Raw genomic sequence first — 17,995 nt, forward strand, 5'->3', positions numbered from 1 at the left:
TGCTATGGTGACACTGAAATGTGTGTTTTGTAGTGTGTGTGACAGAGAGCTGTGAGTGACTGACAGTGCAGGAGCAGACAGGGTACATATGTGTTTGAGCGCGGTGTGCGTATTCAGGCTTGCGTAATAAAATCAGAACAGGCCTGCTGCTTTTCAGTGCAATATGTTTCCAGCTGTCAGATGCATACAGAACGGCCTCATTGTTCCCATAGGGTGCTTCAGACAAAAGTGCACATGTGCTGAAAATAGGGTAGACTGTACATTCAAACCATGTATAGTGAATGCCATCAATGGTGTACTTACAGGGGATGGTGCGTAGGTAGAGGTTGTCCCGTATAATCTGTTGGAGCTTGTGGTCCAGCGAGCCCTTCTGAAACTGCAGACTGAGGTAGTGGCGCAGGTCCGTGTTCAATACTTTTCCTGCATCAACAGAAGCAGAGGCAAGGAAGGTCAATAAAAACATGTTGGTAGTCTCTCAGAAGAGTTTATGCCTAAAAGGAAATCCATCCAAGTGGCATGTACCCTCACAAAGTAATCAATACAACAAAATGAGATTAAACTGTTTTTCTTGACAAAACTGTAACCCTTTCATGCCTCAACGTAATATTTACGTTTGTTTCTCAGGGAATAAACTGTGTTCTGTGTAATTATTTGATGCAAACTGTGCTAACAAAGAGAAACATGAAATGGAGACGACTTAATAAAGACATGGGTTTTATTTTTAGAACATCATACAAGTTAAAATCAAGGTATAAGAAAAACACTGTCATGAAAGCATGAAGAGCTTAACAGACAACATGGTTTGACCAATTTACCCAAGAGATGTCTTTTCAGGTGTCAATAATTAAGCAATTAAGCCCATGCAACTCCCTGAACACTCCTGCAGTGATATTGCAAGGCACGGAAAATGGCCAGCTGCAGTCTGCCAGTAGTACTTTAAGTGTAATCATTTGAATTCAGTTAGGTGTATTTTGATTCATTCTATATAGACAGTATACAGACAGTATAAAGGGACACGCTAACGAATGAATGGTAGCTTACATTAATCAATGAAAGGGCAGTACAGAGGTTAGCAAGCAGTTTCCTACTTAAGAGTTTTTTAAATTTTGATACTCTGGGTTAATTGTAAGACCCTCCCTGAATGAATGAGGTTAAATTAATGAAACAAAATGTAAAGATCATTTGGTAAACTCAAAATTCACAAGGGGCAAGGGAAAACAAAGTCAGAAACTGACAGAATATATTCTTATGTGGAGAGTATGTGAGACCACCTGTCCTTTCAAGCTGAGAGCTTAAATCCTTGTTGATTTGCCTTCTAAGTCCAGGTCGATTACACAATTGAAAATGTAACTGAGGGGGAGAACAAAGGTTAAACTGATTATTAAACTTTGATCTCTTCTGTGAAATTCACTGTAATCATTTAGGATGATTGGGGATTTGGAGTACAAAAGAGACTATAGAGGGATTTCTGGCCTAGAAACACTTAAAAAATTGATTGCAAAGCTGCAGTAGATTACATCTCTGACTGTTTGTTGCATTCTGAGTAATCGGAACAAACTGGACCGAGCTGAATCCATTCATCCGAGGCAACAAATCGGAAATCCAAACCGCTAAGAGACAGTTGATAACAACTGTGCCTGTTGCTCGGTGGTCTTTACAGTTTCAATAACCTCGCACAAGACTCATAAACTTTTTTACCAAAGACACGCAATGCCACAACCTCCAAGAAGCAAGACACCAGAGATTTTCATAAGAAAATCTGAAAAGATTTCGCCTTTGCTCTCAACTCCCAGAAGCCTTTGAAAAAACAAAGAAAGTTCATGCAAAGTTTGAGGCAGAGGAAGACTTCTGAGTCGTCATACACAAGCAGGGAAAAAAAACTTTTTCTTTGAAAGAACATGATGAGGAGTTTGGAAAACAGGAAGAGATCTTCGTTGCCTGCAAGCCCTCATCCTCCTCATCTCTTGACAGAGAGAGTAGGCTTTGAAACAGCGTGACTACGGAGAAGTAATCATTTTCCCCCCATTTCACTTCTATTCTCTCTTCGTGTCTTTCCCCTCTTTGTGGTGCACACAGCCCAAACTCTGCTCAGCATGACACTGTTCTGCATTGCTATGAATACCAATCATAAGGACTAAAGATGAGATCTCGCTACTGTAGATGCAGTATATGTACTAATAGAGAGGGGAGAGGCACTAGACTAAGGAGGGGTGATAGAATAATGATGAGTTTTGGGTATATTTCCATAAGCTTACTCAACCCTCAAATCCTCTTTTTCTCATCAGCTCGTGACAGAAGCCAACACAGGCCATTATTGTGACAGCGCAGCTTTCCGATTATTTTGTGTTCTAAACTTACTCTCATTCCAGGTTTTGGAGGCTACTGACTCAAATCAAAATGCCCCTCATGTCCAGAGGCCTTGCTGCCATCTGACAGAGTTTTAGGAGCTGTCATCCTGCCGGGCTTGGCTTTTCAGAATAAAGGTTGCATGTTCTCCGTCTGCCTCTCCAAAGAGGGCTGCATTACAGCTGGTCTAGCAGACAGACAGATTGAAACTGGTGAACCAAGGCCCAATCTGGAAACTTCATCTCAAAACTGTCCCAGAATATCCTTTTCAGCTTGCACACATGGGAATTAATAGGGAAGTGAGGCTTTTTCAGCAAACTACATGTGCTCCATATGCTCACTGACAGCTCATAACTTAGTATACAGATAAAGAAATTCAGCAAATTTAAATTCAAATCACTAAAACTGCTTCTTCTTAAAACTGGAGCATTGCCACTTTTTGGCAGTTAAACCTGCAACAGCTAGACTATTACTGAAATGTCAGTTTGGTTTTCAGAGAAGGGAACTTACAGGAGTATCAGATTAACTCAAATTATTCACAGCTAAGATAAGCCTAAAGTGATAAAAGCAGTTAAATGTATGGCTGAAAGATGCTTTCTGCTTTCTTTGATGACTGGATGGCTTGCATAGCAAAAAAGTGCAGATTTCAGACAATTCATAACCATCAGAAATGTTCAAGAATCTACAACCTTTAATATTTGATTATGATTTTTAACTAAATCATGCAAATGCCTTGGTTAGGATGCTATAATTCATATTTTTTCCTATGACTGGGTTTTTTCCTTTCATTTCCTCCCTGATGTAGCGTCCTTTTAAATTTTCTTCCAGGAGTATGAGGACTGTTTTCATTGTCTTCAAGATTCATTGTTCAAGTTGTGGGAATGTCTGAGGGTCCATTCAGACTTTGCATGTAACACTGGACTTCACAGATCAGCTCCACTAGACTAATTGTGTCATCATTCCTTATTCTCAAAACCTCCCCGCGCTCAAGACTTTCACATCAAATATTAGTCTGCATATTGAACCCTTAATTGTAGGTTAACTGTGCATTTGGGATGATGAAACTCACTCTTTGATGATGAAGAAAGTCTTCTCACAACTGTCAACTTCTCACTGTAATGCTTCATCATGCCTCAACAATCAAAGGAGAACAATCCTCAACAAACACATATACAGATGCAGTGAAGATACTAGGTGTGAATGTGCCATAATGTAAGACAGTTGAGTAGCCACTGGATAAATAAAAGGGCAAAAATGCATGCACTCCCAGGCACACATACCCGCTGCTCTGATCTGTTTACTTCAGTACGAGTACAGTGCTACAGTGCGGCCTTTGTGGTTTCCTGGGTCCTGTCAGACACTGTTAGCGAGTCTGTCACATCAGAGAAGTTCCTCATTGCACCTCCCCATAGATAACATTGCTATTGTAGCAGGCCTCATTTTTCTGTGACAGGGCTTCAATGGGCTTTATTGTACCCCATCAGCCATCCACTCAGTTGGAGGTTATTTCTCTACAGTGAGCCAAAAAGATGAGCAAACTGTACAGTAGCTGTCTACAAAAGAAAATAATAAGGGGAAAAAATTGATCTAATTTCTGTCGAATTTCTTTTATTTAAAATGATTGTTTCCTCAATTTTGACAGTCCCCCCCTCCATTGCATTGTTCACTGCGCTGCAGTCAAACTGATGGTAGGAAATCGGACCTAATTTATTTCTTGTCAGTAATATTGTGACATGTGTTCGCAGGCTTCCGCCCATTTTGGATGAGAGTAGTCTAATCAAATGGACATATCCCTTAAATATTAAGCTGTTGCTTCACATCCCACTCTTCTCATGAATCCTTTCATCTGCTACCTTGTCATTTTTTCATGAAATGTGTCAGAAAAGAGCAAGGTCACCCACGGGAATCCTTCAGCTGCGTGTTGCATCAGCAGTACTGTTTTCTCTCCGAAACTCAAAGAAAATATCTGCACTCGCTCTGCAGAAACAGAAGCGGTGCCTGGCACCCCTAGTGAAGCGACAGACTGTTAACATCCTCACATAGACCAACACCTCACTCAGAAGCCACAGAATTAGATTAACACTCGAAGCTCAAGACATAACTCTTTCTCACACACACGTCATGCATCTGTTTGAGGAGATTTGTTCAGCGAATTGCAAATTCCAGTCCGCATATTATACAAAAATGCAGACTGTGAAAATTATTATGTAAGCCTGACAAAACGTCATGTCACTTTTAAACTGAAGTACTGAGACAAGCAATTAAGAAAGAGAAAAAACCATTAGTTACATTAGTGATATTCATTTCATTCCAGTGTGATGTAATCTGATGGTGTTCCAACTCTCTAAGTGGGCTTCATGTACTTCTAAAGCAGCTAACCATTTGTTATTAAAAACTGTACTCTATATTACATATTATCTGTAGGTTACTGTAAGTTCAAATCACTTTTTAAATTTATTAATAAGATATGCACATTTTGACCAATGATTTGATTATGATGTAATCACTGAATTGCAAGCTTTAGGTTTTCTGATGAAACAAGACAGAATAACCACAGCCTGCTGTTGGAAAAATACACTTTTTTCCTTCCTGGGGGAATAAATGAGAAGATGTCTCTATCTTTAAGATTAAGATGAAGCTTCTACCAGCAGATAGTTAGCTAGGGCAATGGTTAAATGGTCACCTCAAACCTTATTAAAACATAATATATTTTTCATTTAATCCATACAAATAACAACTTGTACAAGTTTTTTAAGGATACAAGTGGCCCCGCAGCAGTTATTACCTCCCCTTTACCATAGAGACGTGACAGGCTATCAATCATCTCATTAAAATATTGACAAATACATAAATAAATGCCTGGCATGTTTTAAAATGCATGATATTGTGTTTCTCTTTAAGCACAGTGAAAGTTGAGCAAATGCCTGGAGTCAGTTGTGACATTTCATTCTGAGGCCTTCTCCCTTAGGGAGAAGTCCACTGGGAGGTCATTATCTCTGTTGTCTGTCTGTCTGTCTGTCTGTTAATTAACTGACATCTGAATAAGGAATATGTCGTCAGGTCTTGAGCTGTTCTTTGACACCTCTCTCTATACACTGATGGAAACACAAGGCATGAATTCCCCCAAGACATATATATGCTATGCGAATGCAAAAAAATACCTCAACCCATGAATTGGATAACTGAAGATGACCACCAGAAAAAAGGAGCAAACAGTCCACGTAAAATGGTTAAAATAGATGAGAAAGTGGCAAAAAGTGAATAAACGGTTAAACCACCTAAAAAATTTAGGTATCAATTAAAATTATTGGCTGAAAGCATGATAGACTAATATTAGAAATACTGTAGTAGTACAGGAAAAGAAAGTACAGTAAATCTATCAGCAACCTTAGCAAACAGCATACACACTAAACATAACATATGGGTTAATTGGTCATTAAGAATACTAAAACAGAAAGAAATGGAAATTGTACTGCACATGAAAAACTAAAAGTAGTCAAGAATACATTTTAACAAAATTGTTTTCAGTAAACATGCTTTTGGTACTTCAAATGAAACAGGTTGGGAACATCTCCTATAGTGTAAATTTATTCACTGGTTAGTTTAGCAATACACCTGGAGACAGGAAAAAATAGCTTGACTCTGTTAACAGATTTTATCATAACAGTGACCAGTTACTATGTCAGGCAACCAGAAGAGGCTCCAGGTATCGCTCATCGCAGCTAAGAAGTAGTTTAGCAGGTAAAACCTAGTATGAAGGGGTTTACAGGGTTAATCAACATCTAAAACATTAATTAGTCGCATGCCCTGACCCAACAGTGAATAGTGTCAGCTGCCACTCCATCCCACCCACCCGCTTCCACATCACCTGCTGGTTTTTGCCAGTGTTTGCTTAAAACACAAAATGCTTATAATCCAACCACTGGTTTGTTATTGAAGTACAAAATTTTATGTTATAATGAAGAGAAAGCCAGAACTACAAAGACACAGCTCAGCGTTTCACTTCTCCCACTATAATAATTGTACATATTGTATGTAATCGAAAGGTGACAGATAAAAATGAAATAATACTGAGTTGTGTGGATCTATTACTGTGTAGGGGGCATTTTACTGACATGGTTCGAATCCCCTACAGTCTGGGAAGAAAGGGTTACTGATAAAGCAATCAAGTTTTTTTTCAGAGTGATCTCCTTTATCCTTTGATGAAACATTCCCATCAAATAATGATGATGATGATCTCTTACAGGAAAACAACATTCTCATGATGTGTATGACAATTATGTGAATGAAATGCTATGGCATTGCAGTTACCACATCTGATACCAGCTGAATAACTGGGAGATTCGGACTAAACATGTTTGTATACAGTGTTCTGCACCACTATCATCAAAGCACCAAAGAGAGAAGATCTTTGGATAGCATGGTGTTTGATCCCTCCAGTCTCCAAACTCAATTAAACAAACACCCCTGCATGGGTTCTTCCAATATTGAAACCTGTCTCATGTTGTGTATTTGTCTTGCTCCAGTTAAAAGGAAATAAATAATGGGGAAAATTTATATGCAGGTTTAAAGACAGTAAATATATGCACTTTACTAAGTGCACATAGAAAATTCAGTATTAAAATGTATGCATAAAGAGCCCGAAAATCCATGCAATATGTAAATGCACCACATATAAAATATGATAAAGACATACTTTGTGCTATTTGGACTCTTCCCTACATTCTGAGATTTAATCTTAGGTGCTTCTTACACTCTTCACTTTTAATTCACTCTCTCTAATGCTCTCCTGCACCCATAGTTCAGGGAAGCTTGATCTTTCTAGTCCCTTTAGCCTTCCCTACCCATTCATCATGTGATGTATGACAAGTCACCGACATCCTCTGACATCAAGCTTGCCTCTATCTCCTGTGGCACTTGGTCAAAGAGAGTTTGCTACAGCATCAACACCTGCAAGACCTCTGGTTTGGCTCCCCTCATAGTTCTCATAAATTTCCTGGACTGACAGAGCGCCACCCCCTTCCCCTAACCTTGCAGCTTCTTGTGGCCATTTTAGGGGACAAAACTGCCCGAGGGAACTTCTGAGGGGCAAGTTTAGCAAAGAGCCTCGCCTCAATTTTTCAGACAGTTGTCCGTGGGACTAGGATCTCGCTGACTCCGTCGAGAGAAGCGGTGTGCCATAAACCCGGCTTATGATCTCACACCTCACACAGAACCGTCAGATGAATTATCTTCACTTATATAACTGGCATGTGGAGTGTTACTACGGCTGGAGGATTCTGTAATAGAGGGACATGATGGGCCACTCTGTAGCCATGTTTTTCAGTCTGTCTGCTTGGCTGGCTGGCTACAGAGCTATGCAAAGTTAAACAGGCAGTGGTCTCACATGCCCAAACCACTCTCCGCACACTTCATTTCACCTCATTTTCACAGTGTGCCCACACCGGGACAGAAGTCTGACATAAGCAGCTTAGAGGGATGAACTAAAAGAGGAGTGGAGAGAGGGCATGGGGAGGCAACAAGAAAAAAATGGAAAAACAAAAAAATTTAGCAGGCGATTAGATTTGTATATTTGACGATGTCAGGACTTCATTTAAAAGAAACTATTTAAAGGCAGTGCTTAATTTTTTCAGACTTTATTTTTGTGACAGAGACAAGCACATACTCATATGGAGGCAGTGTGTAGACGGTGTGTGCACTTTTAAGTAGACTGCAAATAAAATCAACAAAGCCGATATATTAGCTGATATATTATGAATATTTTGAAATCCAAATACATGATTTATTATATGAGGTAATGAGAAGTTAAGCACTCTCAATATCAAAAAGGCAAAAGTTAAAAGTGAAGCTCACATCCCATATGTAACATAAACCTGGGCTGCGGCCCCTCGACAATAAAGACTACAAATATTCCCTTGTATGATCATAGCATGACACATTTCCAACCCACTTATCTTCCAACTACACAGAGAGACATCTGCCTCTGCATTAAAGTTAACTAACCATATGCTTTCCTCTCCTCTGCCCTCCTGCCCCTCCCCTCTCTTGTCCATCACCACACAGGAGATGGAGGAATGACCTTCCTCCTGTAAAGTAAAGGCAAGATCAGACCAACTCAGCAGAAGTGCAGTGGTGGGAGTGAGCTGGGGTGTGCGAATTAACAGCAGCATCAACAGCAGCAGTGCAGTGATAATGTGAGGCGGGAGATGTCCTGGTCCCAGAGAGACGGGGGGCAGGGCGGGTGGGAAGTGAAGATAATGAAAAGTGGAAGAAAGAGCATGAAGAAGTGTTGAGAGGAAAGAAGACTTTTAGCCTGCAGGGGCTGAGAGACACACTGTTGCTCTAGTTTACCTATTTTGTTTCCAAAAGCTTCCACCTTTAATTGTAGTTCTCTCTTTTTGCTGTCTCACAGTCCCTCACAGTCTGACTTCTCTTCATCTCATGGCTGTACTTTTAATGAGAAGTCTGTGGACCAAGCCTCTGTTCTATCATTAATGTGGTCTGTGCAGAATGAAGCAGCTGAAGATGTAGACACAGAAATACACAAAAAACACATCTCCTGTAGATCCTCGCTTGGCATCAGAGTCTAGCGTCATGCTCAAGCAACATGTCTTCAATAACAGCGTATTTATTCATTCAACTAAAATCTGCACCACACTGAAAGCAGAACGTCCGTGACGTTGTTCATCCAGCTAATGATCATCATAATTCATTTGCAACCTTGAACTTTAGCATAATTTGGATGAAGGGCTATTTGGTGATCATAACTGGAAGTTTTATAAACATCTGACTAATAATCTCAAAGGAGCAGCAATTCTTGTGAAATGCAGATAACAGATATTCGGATCTTTGGCGATCAATCCAGCGGTGTAGACAATTCACTTAAAACCACAGATGTTAACCTCATGGAGGGAAATTAGTGACATCACTAATGCCATGAAGATTTAACCTTGCGGCATCGTGGATGTCTGCACATCATTTCACAAAACTCTACCAGCTGTTGAGATATTTATGTTACTTTTATTGCTATAAATGCAAGCGGCACTGCCAGAATTTTCTTTATAAACTGAATCAACTCTTTTTTAATTAATAGCAGCCTTGAGAGCAAGAAAATATTTGTCATATTTTGGATTTGACTGATAAATTTGGATCTATAAGCCTCACCAGCTTTATTTTCTCCTGGAAAAAAATCTGCCCATGTTGTATTTAATATGGTGTTTTGATTTCTGAATAAATCTTGCCAGACTCAGTCTTGACAGCCTTGTTAGCATACCAGCACGGTCAATTTTTTATTGTTCCCAGTGGATCCGATTCTTTCAGCGATGTCTTTTTCTCCCTGCGGTAATGTACATCCTCTGAGCCGCTCAGTTTGAAAAGCCAATGGTGTGGCTGATGTGCATTTCTTATTCACTGCCTCTCTTCACTTTACCTGTTTCACATGCAAAACTACATCTGGCATAAATGGATGCAAACACTGTTTCTGCAAGAGAGAAACGAGTTTTCAAGTTATATCTAAAAAAAACCAAAAAAAACCAAGTGTGACTCAAGTGGGCTGTGTTGTTCTCTGCTTGTGGGACGGTCTGTCTAATCCCAAGCTTGTTGTCAAATCATGTCTCCATAAAAGTGAAGTCATGTTTTTTTTTCTTTTTTTGTGGTGCAAGAGCCAAGCCAGGCATGTTCAATTATTGAAACCCAGGGAAAACTGTAAGAAAGGGAATGTATTAGCAACTGAAATTAGGTGGAAGCCGACTAACATGCTCAGGCAGTCAGAAACATAAAATAAAAGCCTGGGTTCTCATTCTGCATCACCTCAGACCTAATGGCACAGTGTGTTTTCCTCTTTGTCGTGTCAAACCAAGGCACCATAAACAGAAGCAGCTCATAAAGTGCATTGAGAAGGACTCTAGCAGCCACTGTAAGTGCAAACCTGTAACCCTAAGTACTGTTTAGTCAACACGGCATAAAAAATCTGTGCATTATTGCATCTACTGAGCTCATGAGGAATTATTTTTGATGTTTAATGAGTCTACAGTGAGCAAAAAGATCTGAGTCATCCTTAACCCAAGATGGCTGTCGAGTGCCATAGTCTGCAGCTTTGCCATTAATCCTGCCAGCCACTGGGGAATGGCGAGAGAAATATGGGCTATCACAGTCATCTTCCTCAGTGGTAACTAACAGATAGTCAAACTACAAAGTGCTCATTAATGTGGGTCATAGCAAAGCGAGGGCAGGAAACCGGGAAATCTCTGGCTCACTGTTTCTCTCTCTCTCTGAGGAATTTAAGTGACTGACAGATTGACAGAGGAGGATAATATTATTAATTCAACCACATGCACACCCAGAAAAAAGATAAGCTTGAAATAGAACCGTAGTTGTTGCTGTGGTGATGAGATGTGCTAGCTTAGCTGTTTTCAGACAGCAGCCACATCACCAGATTTGGCAGAGAACGAAAACGAAAGAGAGCAAGATTGTGCAAGTGTCACCACAGAGACAGTTAGAATTTGTGTGACACTCAGCACTATTATCCAGTTCATTACAGTGCGTTGTCATTAAGAGCAACTTCCCAACGTCTGGACCAAAGGACTAGTCAATCTAGATGCGTCTGTCATCATATACAGACTGAACAAAAGGTGCAGCTCACCGTCTAATTCTGCTCTCCGGGCAATAACTCTTCTTCCACTTTCTGTTTTATCATTGTGACTTCTTGTGGATGGCAAAGGTCGTCTTTTCCGTGCTGCCTGAAATGCTAGTCCATCGCCTCCAATACCATGCATTTTACTGTTGAGTGAGCAAAGAGCATCCTGGGGGCACTGGGGCATCTTATGAAAGTGCATTGTGTTGAGAGAGCACAAAGCACAAGTATATTTCACCTTAGACACACATGCACACACCCTCATCCAAGTACAGCATCACGTTCCTAAGATGATCACAACACTTATATATGGCAGCTACATCTGTCTGCCTCTGCTTCTCATGTAAATTTCTAGCCAGTTTATTGCACAGTTGTGCAAAGCGGTTAGACTAGCGGTGTAGCCTTGTTGCTACACCGAGGATGAGGACACGCAACACAAAAAACTATGTTAAGCTTTTCTGAGGCCAATGGTTAGTTTTTAAACAGAGTTTGAATGGAGGAAATATAAATGTCACTATTAGAAACACATCTTTGACCTGTTGGCAATTTATTTAAAGAGTGATCCTTTTTATGAGACAGTTTTGTTATTTCCAGCCATGAGACTCATTATATCAGCCCTTTAGAGGTAATAGGGCTGAAGCATTTTCTTTTTATTACCAGTAAAGCAGCAGAACATTTTTGTGATTATTATTTATTTCTTTTATCAGAAAATGCACACTAATTTCAAGGCAAGGCAACTATCAAAGCTGAAAGATTTAAATTGGAATTTATAATTACATAATGTGCAATTAAAAATATTTAGAGCTGTTTTCCTTAAATGGCTTTTAAATGATCTAATTAGTCAAAAGAGATTCAGATCATCTTTCTTTTGATCAACTGCAGTTGTCCCTGGGAAACACTAGAGGACTGAAGCAGCTCTCTCCCACTGCAAAAACATGCTATTTGCAATGCACAGTAAACACCATGGCTTTCTATATGGAAATGATTGTGATGTGCTCATTACAACTTGTGTAATTAAATATAACTATGTTGTGTAAACTTATGCGAGCTAAAGCCAAACTGAGTTTGAGATTATATATAGAGGAGGAGGAGGGAAAAACAACTTCATCAACATCTGCACGTTTAATGTTCTGCAGCTGTGTGCATTCAGCAAGTGCAGCATACAGTGCGGCTGTATGAGCACTCAGGTGAGAAGTTCATGATGAGATATCCAGAGGATAATGATAGCAATTCCAATAACTCGCTTCGCTCACTGCACACCCACTCGCTCACTGTGCAGAATCTTAATCCTGGGCTGTAATCCTGCTGACTGAGAGGACCCAGAGAGCCATTTATAACAATGCGAGCAATAAAGAAGATGGCACAAAATACATCCCCACCGTGTTTATGACAGACACTCAGATTACATCGGCTCTGAATCTGAAAATAACTAAAGTGCAGCACAGCTATATCCCAGGCTTGTTGCCTTATGCTATAAGCTGTCATTATATCTCGGCAACTATGTCTGCTTGTTGAGTATTTACTATAGTAAACACTTTGCAGTAGTGCAAGTATGATTCCACTACCAGAATTTCTCACAAATTATGATAAGGCTGCAGTCTGCACCATGATCTGAGTCAGAAGGGTGAATAATGTGTTGGCTTCATACCAAAATAATAATAATAATATAATAATAATACAGAGACAGAGAAGAGAAATGACAGAGGTTTAATCAGAGGTGAAAGCAGCCTGCGCTGATTAGGCTGTGGAGGTGTGGTTGTGGATCTGCAGACGGGGATTAACCGCTAACCCCATCATGAGCTTATATTGCTATAACTACAGTTTCAGTTGGGGAGTCTGCTTGAAAACAGTTGGAAACACAATTTGCTAAGCTCCTAATTGGCAAAAGGCTGAGAGAGTTTGAGGGATTGCAGGATTTTGGTACTAAAGGGTAAAGAATCCATTGGTGGCTCTCTTTTTTTTGGTTTCTGCCAAGCAAAAAAGCAACCACATGGCTTAGACTGCCAGACAGAAATTATGCTGCATATGGTAGACTATGTATGCATTTCTACAGAGAATACATAAAGATTTTTTAATACAACCTTTTGTCCAATTTAAACAAGTTTGCAAAAGTTAAATATTGTATAATGACAACAATACAAGAAATAATTAAAAAAAATATCAAAATCTGAAGTTTTCAGTGTTTGAAAAGTATAAAGTGATTTGATCCAGCTCTACCTTTACCTAACTTTGTGTAAGCATAACCTAACTTGGGCATAAGAGACACCAATCTCCTGTGTTCATAAAATATACATATGAATAACAAGTTCAAATGAAACAATACAACACTGAGTATTCCCATAAAGTGCTTTATTAGGGGTTTTGGGTCGCAGTATGTCAACAGAACAGTTTAAATCTACTCTGGCATTTAGTTTATAAGCCTCTGGAACTATTCCTTCAGAAGCTATATGGTGTTTTTAGCGGTAATGACTAATTGCAGCCCCTGTGCCATATGGATAGGGGCATTACCGCTTCAATCGGGATAAAATGATTTCATAGGACAAAGGCAATGACTCTTACAATTTTGTACTAAATCCTCTGAGGGGGCCTGAGGGAAAACGTCCCTTTACATGTGACATTTTGAGACAGCATATTTCATTCAACCAGCCCAAAAATATTCTAGTCATATTAGTGTTCATTTCGTATAGGTGTGAAAACAGGTGCATCAATTTAGATCTAACTATGACAATATGATAATCAGCTGACTCCAGTGAAATTGTAAATAACCACATGGAAGAGAAGAGAAGAGAAGAGAAGAGAAGAGAAGAGAAGAGAAGAGAAGAGGGCTGTTTTCACGTCTCCACTACAGGTTCTGGGGCTGACTCTCAATTTATGTGACACAGGGAAAACTTGGGAATATAGGAGAGTGCTCCATAGGGAAGGAGGACAGACAGGTTAGAGTGGTCGGAGAAGAAGAATTTGCAGCAGAGGCCGAGGAATTTCTGTCAGTTGCGTGTTGACACTTGCAAGGCGTGAAGTCGATGGAGACAAACATTGAGGGTAGGCTTTGACATGTTTTTGGCTTCAGGAAAAATTTGCTCTCAGACACACATGATGTCTGGAGAGATGGGCGCATGAGTCAGCAGAGCCTGAAGTTCGATGGTAGAGGAGGTAACACGTGAGAACAGCAAGAGAGGACAAGCCGTTAGAGGTGGAGGGAGATTTTGACAGTCCCCATGATGATCCTATGACAACCTGGCTCAGGTGAGTGCCGTGACCTGTTGACAATCTCACCTAGGCTGTCCACATAGAAATGGCCCTGTTATACCTTAGACGTGCTAACAAGTTCAAAATGTTAAGGATTGGAAAGTCAGGGGAAAAATAAAGAGAAGCAACAAAAAAACTGTCTGGGGCAGCTATTTTACAGTGCATCAATAAAATGTATTAACGAAGATGATAACAATAACTATTAGAAGAGAGCAGAAAGCTAAACAACTGAAGAAAAATCAAAAAAAGTCTAACGTTCAAAAAGGGAAGGCCATAAAACATTACTGAAACATTACTGCGTTTTACTGCACTGCAGATTATTTTGGCATACGGACACCATCTTTCCCTAAACAGCATTTTCATTAGTGCTGATAATTTATCAGACATCAATTAATCAAAAAAGTCTACAATTTGTAAGGCTGTAACAGCAACACATGACAATTTTGTGTTAGTTATGAAACTGTTTTCCAACCAGTAGTCAAAAACTGGGGTATTTTGAATGTATTAAAACACAGCATTGACACACGCAGCTAGGACTAATGGCTGTTTGACATGAATTTAATCTTTAAGCCATAATCAGTGTTTTCTGCTGATTAATTATTCACTGAATCAGCAAATGCCTGAGGAGCAAAATTATTTATACAAAGCATATGCATACAATAAGCAACTACCTATAAACGCACACAAAATATCTACACAAACCACAAATAAAGCAGCTTGCAACAGTGGTCTGTGAAGTAGAAACAACGTGTTTTCATAACCTCTCTGAACCAGAGGGACAAGTGCACAAGACATGGGAATCTATTTTTTTCTTCCCTATTTGCACATGTCCCAGTTCAAAAACCATGCAAATCCATCGAAGTCTGAATCTCCACTCTGCATATCACAGTGAAATCTGCAACGGATACATTGATTTATGAAGACAGACAACCTCAGGTACGTGCATGGAGTTGAAAGCAGGAAGAGGGGGGGGGGGGGGAAGAAAAAAGAAAGACCGCATCTTTCCCGCAGACAAATTACATAACAGACAAACTCTGGTATCCAGACCCGAAGAGTCAAACCTGAAAGACATTTCAGGCAGGATGTCTGCTGAGCAAGTGGATCATGATGTAACGTGATGAATCTCCAGAGACACGGTCTAAGGATGTTAGATACTGCCATTTTTCAGACAGTAAACCTGTACTGCAGCGAGGATGAATAACAAACATGGCATATGCATATAATAATATCCAGACCACATTTATAAAAACCTGCCCCTGCTATGAAAGCACAAAAAATGATGAGCACAAAACCACTACATGCAGTACACACAAATTCTAATTTATTTATTACAATTTTCACATAAAGTTCTATTTACTGTAGGCTGTATATAAAATGTGAATGTAGATACCGTGACATCCGCCTCTGGATTATCAAACCCTGTGGGCTGATCATTTTAGCCACCTAGGTTTATTAAAATCAGGCATCACAAGCTAGGTATCAGCCTGACTGAGACGTGGGACAGTTGGACAGTGACTTGTCAGTTCAGAAGGCAGGTTTCTGCTCATTAGGAAAGTGGTTACTGAGGTCATAGCTCAAGTGAGCAGTTGAGTTGTTTTCCAATTGACTTCCATATAATTTTACTTCTTTGTGTAAACAGTGCAGGTTTTAAGTAGTACTTGTTGCTGTTTGAATTTAGGTCTGTGTTCGTTTGTCAAAACTTACTCCAACTTATGCTGCACATACGGCGGGTATAAAGTTACAGGTACAAAATTACTTAATTTTCACATCAATCTCTTAAGGTAATGATATATTTAGTATTTATCAATATTACCAAATTGGTAATAAAATATAATTGTTGCTGATAAAATTACAGTTGAGTCCTTTGGGCAAGACAAACACATATGTGCATGCACCTTCCTCGTATTATTGATGCTGTACACAAAGGGCTGCTGATTCACTCCAAACCTTGGACCTTTTCAGTAATCGTACCCAGACAAGTGCTTGACACCCTGGGTGATCACAGCTCTAATCCTCATACTCATGTGGGGTAAAGCTACCAATTGTTGCTGCGGAGTAATTGTTCTGCATAGCAATTATGCTCCATAAACACTGCTGCTACATGCACCCCTGAAGAACCAGCTGTAATTATTTCCTTTGAAAGGGAATTTTTCCATTGCCTTCAATGAAACCACTTAACGGATGGTAACTTTTAAGGTTTCGCAGTTGTGTAATGAGAGGATATTCTTGTTAAATGGAGCCTCAGTGGGCTTTCCGTTGAAAGGATGGTTTGAAAGTAAAGGAGAGAGGGAGCGATTGCTGTAGGCAGGGAACTGGAAAGTTTATCATCATCTCAAGGTTATGTTGTATCCCATCCACCTGTGAAGCTTCATTGACCACACTGCTCTTCATGGGCTATAAACAACAAACTAACAATTGCCTACTGGCCACACACACACACACACACACACACACACACACACACACACACACCTGTATTTAAACACTAATTCCTTCCTCTAATGTGTTCTGCAGCAAATACCCGCGGTGACAGCATGATGCATGCTGGCACCTCTATATAAATTATGAAAGCACAGACCAAATCAGGCATTAGTCTCTGTCTAGCTCTAACAAAAGCATGCTGGGCCCCCTTCAAGCAATCCACTGGTGAATTAAAAAGTGAGGATAAATCAAGCTGTCAAAGATTTTGCATCAACCTGCAGAAACTGCTAGATTAAAATAGTCTGTGTGCCTACAAAAGCTCTGCCAACAGTCTCCTGACAGTTCTGCCACCCATTCTCTGTTACTCAACACCATTGGCCCATACCTCCACCTAAATAGAAAGCACAACACCCCAAATTAATTAGAGATGAATATGCTGTTTGAGGACAGTTATTTATCTCCACCAGTATCCACAAGGAAAGACCATGAGGGGTTTTGGAGGACAATGATTAATTTAATCAAGTGTGAGTGAACTTTCTCCAAAAATCATGCTGCTCCGACAGATAATCCGCTTTCCCTGAAACATTTCCAACAGGATTAGCCCCTGAGGGAAGCCTGGATGCGTTTTACAGGGGAGAAACAGAGAGAGAGAGAGAGAGAGCGCGCAAGAGAGAGCAAGAAAGAAAATAGATGGAGAAAAAGAGAGAAAGTCAGTAAGACAGAAAGATAAAGAAGGATTGAAGGGAGGCAAAATGGAAGAGAAAGCTGGATAACATACAAAGGGGATTGAGGATGGGCTGAAAAGACTAAAAATTGAAAGAAACATGAAGGGTGGTGGAGTGTTGTTGCAAAGTTTCAAAGATGGAATAAGATTGAGCGGCTGAAGGGGTGCAGAAAAATTGAAACTATGTTGGCAAAGTGTAGTGGACATGATGTCATATCGGGATTGAATAATAGAAAGGTAACACTTAATCCTAACTACACTAGCACAACTCCTCACTTTCCCCAAAGCAGAAGGAGAGGTCATCTCTACAGCCCTTAACAACAGCTGTGCCAGTCAAATAGAGAGTGTACCAGAGGTTTTTAATAAAACAACTTTTTGTATTTTGGGTAGACTGGGCTCTTAATTTTATCCATGAAGCCTGAGGCCCAACAGCAAATAACTCAGAATTTGAAAAACAACTTCAGATTAGACTTTTATTAAGACTAAAACACAAAAGTCATGTTAAAAAAATCAAGTCAACTATTCTGCTGTACAGCAAATGATTTACCTGTAAAACTGTAACAATGAATTGTTGCAAAATATAGACTGTGATTTACTATGAAGTCCACACCAATCTTGTCTCTGTG

The 17,995-nt window shown here is 39.8% G+C and overlaps 1 protein-coding gene across 1 annotated transcript in view; it reads right to left on the bottom strand.

Annotated features, from left to right (window-relative positions):
- magi3b (membrane associated guanylate kinase, WW and PDZ domain containing 3b) overlaps positions 1–17,995 on the bottom strand; it is a 122,424-nt gene that overhangs the window by 37,196 nt on the left and 67,233 nt on the right. The window contains exon 2 of the mRNA XM_085353435.1: positions 304–420. Within this exon, the coding sequence (XP_085209561.1) occupies positions 304–420 (117 nt within the window). The remainder of the gene's footprint in view (positions 1–303; positions 421–17,995) is intronic.

Source organism: Diplotaxodon limnothrissa, linkage group LG5, assembly GCF_057381915.1.
Source record: "Diplotaxodon limnothrissa isolate DT_005_m linkage group LG5, D_limnothrissa_male_GT1.1, whole genome shotgun sequence".
NCBI lineage: Eukaryota > Metazoa > Chordata > Actinopteri > Cichliformes > Cichlidae > Diplotaxodon > Diplotaxodon limnothrissa.